Source organism: Pseudoliparis swirei, chromosome 22, assembly GCF_029220125.1.
Source record: "Pseudoliparis swirei isolate HS2019 ecotype Mariana Trench chromosome 22, NWPU_hadal_v1, whole genome shotgun sequence".
NCBI lineage: Eukaryota > Metazoa > Chordata > Actinopteri > Perciformes > Liparidae > Pseudoliparis > Pseudoliparis swirei.
Genome location: NC_079409.1, coordinates 17,506,582 through 17,516,798, shown reverse-complemented (window position 1 = coordinate 17,516,798; position 10,217 = coordinate 17,506,582). Strand labels below are relative to the sequence as shown.

The 10,217-nt window shown below is 40.8% G+C and overlaps 1 protein-coding gene across 1 annotated transcript; it reads right to left on the bottom strand.

Annotated features, from left to right (window-relative positions):
* Positions 1-329: 329 nt before the first annotated feature.
* irx1a (iroquois homeobox 1a) lies at positions 330-5,354 on the bottom strand. The gene is made up of 4 exons (XM_056444247.1): positions 4,792-5,354; positions 2,408-3,500; positions 1,984-2,059; positions 330-853 (listed from the first exon to the last, which is right to left on the bottom strand). Exons 1-4 carry the CDS (start codon positions 5,032-5,034, stop codon positions 778-780), a joined length of 1,488 nt encoding a protein of 495 aa, XP_056300222.1. The 5' UTR covers positions 5,035-5,354; the 3' UTR covers positions 330-777.
* Between the last annotated feature and the right edge of the window lie 4,863 nt (positions 5,355-10,217).

Here is a 10,217-nt window from a genome sequence, read left to right as displayed (position 1 = left end):
TATTACTTAATGACCTTCCCAGCTGCTCCTGTCCATTTTCTGTCACCAGCAACCATCTGGACACTTATTAGCACCTCAATGCATCCACGCTGCTTTCCTCCCAAACTTGAATAAAATTAAGTCTGGTTGCAGACTGCCAACATCTTTTTTCCCCTCCCATTCACACCCATTTTTGAAATGAAATTGGTAGAAGGCCAGCGTTTTATAATAACAATTAAACAAATAATAATAATAATAATTACGAATAATAATAATAATAATAATTACGAATAATAATAATTATAATAACACCATGTAGAAAAGAAATATAGGCTGAGGATACTCATGGGTTTTGTCTATAATTTCATTTAGTTTATTAGGCAAAATATACGATCTGGACAAATTCCTTCAACGCTTCCTATTTACAAATTTAAATCACTTGGTATTTACATTAAAGAAAGGACACCAAAAACACAAGATAGAGACAAAAATAATAATTATAATAATTATAAAGTAAAAAGCCTACCAAAATGTCCCAGCCTGCCTCGGCAGAGTGGAGAGAGAGAGTAACATTATAGGCGCGATTATAGGCTACACAACAATAGAGGAAGTAATCCATCCATCCACAGGATATTACCAAATTACGCCATTTCTTCTGTACCGACTGAATGCTACGCGGCATTATTATTTCTCAGTGTCCTTTTTCGGGAGTGTAAAGTCTTTTACAGTCTTCTTTTTATTATTCATCTTTTCTTTTTTCTTTTTTTTCCAAGCACGAAAAAAAAAAAATGTTCTTGATCAAGCCGAGGAGAGAGCCGTGAGGACTCGTTGCGTGGCGTCTTGCGGACTCCTGGCGCTGGAAGGCAGAGAGGATCTGGATAAGAAGAAGAATACAGAAAGGTACATAAATACCCCGCCGTGTTTGGACAGCGGGCTCCAATATGCATCTCAATTGTCTGGCTGAACAGCTTTGATTTGAAACAGACTGCAGTCCCCCTCTCTCCAATCCCCTACTCACTTTCATATATAATAATAATAGTATATAATAATAATAATAATAATAATATAATAATAATAATAATAATATCTCTCCAATCCCCTACTCACTTTCATATATAATAATAATAGTATATAATAATAATAATAATAATATCTCTCCAATCCCCTACTCACTTTCATATATAATAATAATAGTATATAATAATAATAATAATAATAATAATAATAATAATAATAATAATATTCGTTATAATAGTTATAATAATTAATATGAACAAAAATATTAATAATATATCTAAAAAATCAACATTATCAACATTTATATTCTTCATATTTTCATAATATATTCTTGTTATTTCTATATGGTTGTTGCACACAAAGGGGGTATTTTGTAATAGGCCTACTTGAGACCGAGGTAAACTTTTTTTCCCCCCCTTGCGGTAAGAGCGATCCCCAGGGCTGCGCGTCTCCCAGGGGTCTTTAGGGAAAGCACACAGCCCAGACAGAGCCCGTTTTACTCGGTGACTTGATAAGTAGCCACACTTTCCCCAGAGGGGAGGAATTAAAGGGGGTGTTGGATGGGAGTCAAGACCCCTGTCACCCGCAAAGCAAACTGTGTTTTATTTATCTCTGTTTATTTATATTTCGTAATTTTATCATCGTTGTTTATGTAAATAAAAAAAGGATAAATAAAAAGGTAGTCCAGACATAAAAGTTAGAATCGTAAAACAAGTTGTATTTAGTTAGAATTATATAGTTATAATTCCATCAAGATCATGGGCCTTCTATAACGTTCATGCTGCATTTTAGTTAGTTTAACAACAGCTGTTATATACATTGCTGAATGTATAAATTGGTGCATAATTATTTGAAATATTGCAACAACCACAGCATTCTGAATGAATAATTTAATATTAAACGGGGGTTAGAATTTTTTTTAAATAACAGGGTCTTTTAAAAAAACAAACCATAAAGCAAAACAAGTTTGTTTTAAACCTGTCTCACCTGTCATGGATGGGTCGAAAGGAAGACTTCAGAATCTGTGTTGGAGGTGAATCGGACCGTACACCGTTTTCATGTTCTAAAATAGGAAATAAGCAAAACACTTATCACTATGCTGTATGCAGATATAGGCAGATATTATTTGTTAAAATATATAAACATGTCAAAAAAATTACTCCACTGTTGATGTCTTAATCAAGCATGGGAACATTGTATATTTACGCATCTGTGTGTGTGTGCATTTGCACAATACTTTTTATTATATTAGTACACACACACACATATATATATATATATATATATATATATATATATATCAGGCATGAGATGCAACATTAATGTACAACACGCTTTTCTGTCATATAAAATGCATGGCGCTTGAGTTGTGACATGCATGCGCGTGCACGCGTCGAGGCCGTTGTCCTACCTATGTGCTTGGGACTGTGGGTCTCTGGTGGGGCCTTGCTGTTATTGCTGAGTGCTGCCGCGGCCGCTAATGGCGACACCACCACTGATGTCGGCTGCTGCTGCTGCTGCTGGGCCTGCAGGTGGTGGTAGTGATGGTGCTGGTTTACTCCCAGAAACGACCTCACGTTGAGGAGGGAGTTCTGACCCAGGAAAGCCCCATTTGTCCAGTTGTGGAACTTTCCAATCTGGCAAGTGTACAGTCCATGACTGGGGAGGAAGGCCGGGTGGGTCTGGATCTGGTGGTGGGGTGCTGATGGGAGCGTGGTGGCCCCGGGCCCACAGGGGGACGTGGGTTTCTGGGAAGAACTATCGGGGCTCGTCGCGGTCTCTGCTAAAGACCATATTTTGGGCTTATTGTTAGACGGGAGAGGAAAGCTCCCGACCCGATCCGGGGACAGCACCCGCGTGGTGTTGTTGTTGTTGTTGCCGTCCGAGTTCTCCTTACTCCCCGGGTGAACCGAAATTGTGCTCTTCGATTTGTCAAAGGCCTCGTGGGCCTGCAGGGCGAAGGCCCGTCTCTTCTCCAAGCTGTCCAACTCCCCCCCAGCGCCCACGCTGCCCCTGTGGTCCCTGCTGCCCTCCGTGGATCTGTCGTCGTCGTCCTCGTTGCTCTGATCCCCGTCGTTGTCGTCGATCTTGTCTATGTCTATGCTCTCCAAATCAATCTCCTCCTCGTCTTCGTTCTTCTCCCCCTCGTCGCCGCTGCCGAACAAGTTGCCGTCCTCCCCGTCCTCTTTGCTCCTGCTTCCCCAGGTCACCTTGTTCTCCTTCTTGAGCCTCCTCCTGGCGTTAGCGAACCATGTGGAGACCTGCGTCAGCGTCATCTTGGTGATTATGGCGAGCATGATCTTCTCCCCCTTGGTCGGGTACGGGTTCTTCCTGTGCTCGTTGAGCCAGGCTTTCAAGGTGCTGGTGCTCTCCCGGGTGGCGTTCTTGGGCCTGGCCGGGTCCCCGTACTGGAACTGGCCGTACTGGTAGAAGGCCTGAGACGCGTGGGCGGCAAAGCTGGCAGGATGGACGCCGGGACTGTCCTTCAGTTCGTACTGGGACCCCTTGAAATGGAAGGAGGGAAAAAAGGGTGGAACTTTTAAAATACACAAATTGGACACACCGAATTATATATATATATATATTTTAAAAGTATATATATATATAATATATATACATATTTATTTTATTTTTAAATATTGTCTTGCAACGAATTCAAATTAATGTCGGTCATTGTTTGTATCTGCAACTAGTAAACAAGTAAAAATGGCCTCTAATAAAAAATGTTTTGAAGAGTTTCCTCTGAGCTTTTCCACAAATAAGTTTCTCAACTTGCAACATGTCACATGCGTCCAGGACCTGCGTCACGCACACAGCCAGACGCACTGCGTTCATGAGCAAACATGTTGCATGCGTGTTAAAAACAGAATAAATGAAGTCAACAGGGCGAGAGCAAATCCGTCTGCGTCGTCGTGCGCACTCAGACAAACTCTGCTCTCCACACATGCTCATATGTCAAAGCACTTTTAAGGCCTCAGTGAAGTTTCCCCACAGCCTGACACTCTTACTCGATCATTGCCACCAGTTCACGTTGGAGTTAATTGTTTTATTTTTTTTGGAGAGGGATAATAGCTTTTGTTTTGAAGCTCTAGCTCAAAGCATGCCTGTGGACCTGATGCACACATTTGCCAACACATTAACACAATGCAAGTTAGTTATTACCACCAGGTGTGTGGGCTACTTTAAGCCAACTGATGTCTGATAATTCGTCATCTAGACACATTCAAAGTGTGGCATTAAAGCAGGTCAGGAGGACACACTTTAACACATCACAAGCCCACACGGTTATATAGTATTGCATGTTGATACACGATGATCACAATTATTCTTGCTGCGGTAAAAAACAAGTAGCAACTTTGTATGCACTTGTGCTTACATGCATGCTCAAACCCAGATCTTCCTACTGCACTTTTTTCTTTCTCTAAACGTAACATTCCACTGTGGTTGGTGTAAAATCACTATTTGTGTAACATATTTGGCTATGTGGGCAAATTAGAAATTTTGAATCAATTTAGTTTTCTTTTTTTTCTCGTTTGTTTGTCACAGACAGCTGACACATTGCACATTTCTAACTCGGCCAAATAAAGTCTCCGAGCTGTCAAAGAAATCGAGAAAATATCAACTAATATTAAGAAATCGATCATTTAAAAAGTCGGATATACTGAAAACGCATTTGTACTTCTGTCAGAGAGCGGTGAGAACTTCAAAGCACTCTGCTATACATCTGCCAAAGCCGAAAACACACACACACACACACACACACACACCAAACAGCCAAACAACATGAATTCTTACCATTTGTGAGAAAAGAGCCAAGTCCGCGCTGGTGTAAGGTAAGAAAGCGCTGTAGTTGTGTGCGTACGGGTTGGCGTACATGCCCAACACCGATGACACCGCTGCTGCGGTGGCGGACGGGCTTCCCCCGATTTCTGTGCTCCCTCCCCGGGACGAAGGCGTAAGCACTCCCGGTCTCTCGCTCCCGTACACCGCCTGGGAGGCACTTAAGTACTGCGGGTAGCCGAGCTGCGGGAAAGACATCTCCGCCGCCGAATTGTCGCACGGCCGCGCCGTCCGACAGAACTGTGTGTACAAAAAGAAGCGTGCAAGAGACAAAAAGGAAAAAAAGAGAACCCGCCGGAGTGAAGGGAAAGTGTTTTCGCCAAAGTCACAGCTACTACAGACATACAGAGGTATGCAGTCAAAACAACCCGCTCTTAAATCTCGGCTTCCTCTCTTTTCTCTCGCGCAAAGTCCGCTGGATGTGATCTGATCAACAATTGCGCTCCGACTGACGCGCCTGGCCCTGAGGTCTCCAGGCTGATCTCTCAGATACAATTTGAAGTTGATGCTTTGATTGGCATCCCCTACTTGAGCCTGCAAGCTCCTCCTCGTTTGGAGCAATGTGGATAATGTGAATATAGAGTGAGCACATTGGCTGGGGCCTCGCTCTCTCTCTCTCGCGCGCGTGCTCACGCTCTCTCTGACTCTCTCTCTGACTTCCCTCCCTCTCTCCTTCTCTCTCTCTCTCCCCCCCCCCCCCCCCTCTCTCTCTCTCTCTCTCTCTCTCTCCGTGTTTGGACTTATTGTATGTTAAATGTTCAAGCATTAGAGTCCATTCACCGAAGGCTTTGATTGTTGTATGACAACCTGTCTACACGATTTTACAGCTGTCCGACACAGGGGGAAGTAAAAGCGTCAGAAGGAAAAACTAACTTTGAATAGATTTAAATTGTAATTAACGAGGGAAAAAGCCTCTCTGCAGAGGAATTAGTATTTTGTATCACGGACTGCAATTTCTTTAATTCTTAATTTCTCATTTAGAGTTTGCAAGTTAGATTTATTCTTTAGGGTTCATTATCTTTTTTTTATTTTTTTTAACACACGGCATGACTAAATCGACGTAGTAGTTTAATTGCGTTTGTGATAGGACGTTCTAATATAGATGCTTTAGTTAATTTACCAAGTAAAAAAAAAACATGAATAAATTAAGCATTATCTAAGTATTATATTTCAGCTTGCGTTGTGAGTTTGACGTTTACATTTCCATCCTCTTTTCCTAAAAAAGCCAAAGCAGTTAAAGAAAACCATAGGATTTATTAATTATGTATGTTTTTATTGACTTCTGTTTGGGTTTCCTTTGATTTCTTCATAAAGGTTTAATCAGCCAAACTCTCTCCCTCTCTCTTTTTGTGTTTTTTCTTAGCCTCTTGCCATCTGCACGGGTGTGCGCGTTTGTGTGCGTGTGTGTGTGTTTGTGCGTGTGTGTGTGTGGACTTAAACCAGATCGTTGTTGTCCTTTGTAACAACATCGCCACTTCACGTTTCCTTGTTGTGAGTGAAAAAGAAAGGGACAACTCAAATACCGAGGCACCGGGCGGTAAATACCCGCGCGCCACAGGATATTATCCATACATTTTGAGTTCCTAATTTACTTTGCCTTCATTTTCAACAAATAAACCTTTACAAAAAGTAAGAAAAGAGTCAAGACAGTTCAGAAACCTGTTCACTGACTTCTGTATTCCTAAATAGCACAGATTCTAAATTGTATATTTTTATTTTATTTTATAAATTAGGCTATCGAAAGATAAAATCCCACACGAGTGGATTTAAAAGAAGAAAACATATAATCCTATAGCTTTTGGTCACCGACTCTTGAACTGCTTATCCATTTTCTAGCTCAGCCCAACAAAAAAAGGAAGAGAAAAGGCTCGGACTCTAACCTCTACTTTCCTTCGCTGTCCACTCCTGACACCGTCATGTAGCTCACGAGAGGGGGCCGTTCATGTTTTAACAGTTCTATTTGATTAGATTCTTATATCACCCACCTCCCGAGTCAATGGGGGGGTTTCTGTAGATCTAGATTTAATGCCTTAACGACTGAAGCCCAAGAAGTCAGTAGATTTTGATCTGCACCAGATGGCTCCGAGTGGATATTGCCGAGCGCCGAGGATCTGTTCAAAATATCTGAGGGGCACTGATGGTAATCTGGGTAACACATCAGAAAGGAGGGGAGGAATGGCAATTGTGATAACCCGCTGGAAATGTGTGCAGGGGGCTAAATATGATGGTTGTGGATGTACGGAGACTGACAATCTCTCTAAATAAAGACATTATAGAAATAGAAGAAGAGAACAAAAACACCCGGAATTCACTTGATTATTATATTGGTAATTATTAATGATAATAATACAATTACCTGATTTCTACAACACACTACGTTTTAATTTTTTTTTGCTAGAAGAAAATGTTTGAAACATTTGAAATCTGACTCCCGGGTAAACAATGACACGTGCTAAGGGCAATAAACCATCACCGTTAACTGATTTATTGGGTCTTGTTAAACTCTCATTACTACCTCAAGCTCCTCAGCTTCGACACACACACAGAGAGAGAGAGAGAGAGAGAGAGGGGGGGGGGGGACTTTGTTCCGGATCCTCCCGCCGTACATCCCACAACACGTTCACTTCGAATGTAATTCCTCGAAACAGACGGGCTTTCCGTCGATTTATGACGCGCACGAGCATGCGCACATACAGACGCGCGCACACACACACACATACACACACACGATTTTTAAATACTCACTCTCCCTTTGAAAAAGTCAAGAGAGAAAAAAAGAGATTCTTCCGGCTGCTCCTATTAGAGAGTGTTATCATGTACATCTACAGGAGGCTCTTCATAAGCTGCTATGCCTTAATGGCCATATTCTAATAAGTCACTCAGGTGGTGGATAGCTTCTTCTTTATTTAACAGCCCGTGTTCCACGTTTTTAATTCCCCATTACTTATTTCATCTCACGTTTTTATATTCGTAACACCTCTGCAAAAAATACAACAAAACCATGTGTTAATATTGTGTATGTTACTGATGTGTGTCTAATTTAAAATGGCTTGTAAGCTCAGCTACACCCAACTGTCACCAAAACCTACAAGAAAAAAAGCAGAGGAGCAGCCCTTTTCTCTCTCTCTCTCGCTCTCTCTCTCTCTCTCTCTCTCTCTCTCTCTATCTATCTCTCTCCCTCTCCCCCTTCCTTATATATAGTAAGGAACATAAATATATTATTAGGGCATGGACACCTTGCTCATTACTCATGTCTAAGCCATTCAATACATCCACCAGGTTATCAATAAATGAAAACACAAACACTTCCTGTATTTCATTCAGGGGGAAACAAGAACCCATAAAATACAGTCAACACAACATTTTAGATTTCTTTCACAAGAACATGCATCTTGGTTTTGTAAACAAACACAAACATCCTGTTTTGTAGCAAAAGTAACACCTTTTGTCTTTTTTCATTTCTTTTTTGATCAACACTTCTCCCACATAAAGTAATCAACAAAAAACCTGTTGCACTTTGACAAGTGTTTATTTAATTCATGGTTTCATTTAAAACAAAGAAGTTAGCATGGGTTCCATGGCATTGTTGTCTTAAAATGTAGCCTTATTCAGTTTAATTGGAATGCGTATATGCTTGAACTCCCGGTATTTGGGAACTACACCAACATATAGACTTGAATGATCCAATAGGAGTCAAAGAGAGCGAACCTGTTTTACAATAACAGCAGTTATGTTGACAGTTGGCTACCACCGCAGAGGTCAAGGGTGTCTCTGTGAACTAATAACTGTGGTGAAAGATACTCCTTTCCTGCCTCTGGGAGTGCCAAAGTTGAGGAAAGGTTAAGAATCTGCAGAATGTCCCATTTGTGCTTTTCTTGCCGATTATCAAATTAAGTGTTGAAACTAAAACTCCCCTTTCCCCCTGAAGAGGGGAGATTAGATGGATATCAATGATATCAATGGATCATCGCAATTGTTAGACTTCTTCCTTTTAACATCGCGCACACGCATGTAGCCTCACGCGAGGGTCCGGGCGTACTCCCTGAACTGCGTCAGAGCAACTCAACCTCTTCGCTGTGGGTTAGAGTCAGAGGACCACTGGTGTTCCTGTGAGACATTTGATACACAGACAACTGCGCCACACCTATAGGTAAGGAAACTAGGAATTTCCTGGATAATAAAAGAGGTCTATTCTGGGTCTTAGAAGGTCAAGACGTTATGCACTTGACAGCTAAACACTTGGAGGGGTGGCGGTCCCCAGTTTAGAAGTGACAAAGAGCTTCTGAGCTCTAATTGTTTCAAAACTAAAAGGGAATTTGAAGTAGTTTTGATGAAAGGTTTCTCTAAGACTTTTAGTCCCTCAACATGGTACATGGCTCTATATAAGTTGACCTATAATTATACTATTTATAATATCATTCAGCTTGGTCCCACAGAAGATGTTTGTCTCTATTTTTTCTACTCAGTGAATGCCAACAATATAACTGAAATTCAGCAATTTTACCCATTTATTATAATTTCTGTATATTTTTAAGAGAAAATAACATCACATGGATTTTGTTTGCCAAAAATCAACTCAGGGAATTCAAGCTGGCTTTGAGACAACCGTGTGCATTACATAATGGTCTAATGTTAGGAGTAACTTCCACGAAAGTCTTGTTGACTTTTCTGAATGGCCTACATTTCTTACACAATATGTTGTTGTTGTTTTTGAACACCTTGTTTCAATCTTTACTGTTCAAATGAGAAACACTGTCTGACATAAATTACTTGTATATACTACAAACATTTTTATAAAAACTGGGCTATGCAAAATAAACTGAATTGAATTGAACTGAAACATAATTTGGCATCTTAAATTCCACATGTTTAGATTTAGGCGAAACACGCTTATTAGTTTGGGAAAGATGGTGGTTTCAGTTAAATGTTCATAAGTGAACATGTCCTGTCTTGTGCTTCATAGTTGTCTCTTTAATTATCAAACCAAGAACCCAGCATTAACCGAGTGCCAAAAGATGAATCATGCTTTAGTGTTTATGAGAAAAAGAATGGGGGGGGGGGGGTGACATGCAAAATGTAATCACTTGGCAGATACATTTTTAAAATGTCTCCATTATGTTCATACAACAACATAACATGGGGAATTAAAAATTGGAGGTGGTTGAACAGAGAAAGAGTTGAAAAGGGTCGGTTCATTGAAGGTTACTCCCACTCAGCAGAAAACATTGTCCTGCACTGTAATTCAATAATGATGGACTACTGCAGCCAGAGCACTACAACCACCACTGCAGCGGAATGTATAATGTATATATAAAAACACCAGCAAGGACTAAGTGCTGAGGGTGTTACCTCATCATGATTGTGCACTAATACAGATAAGT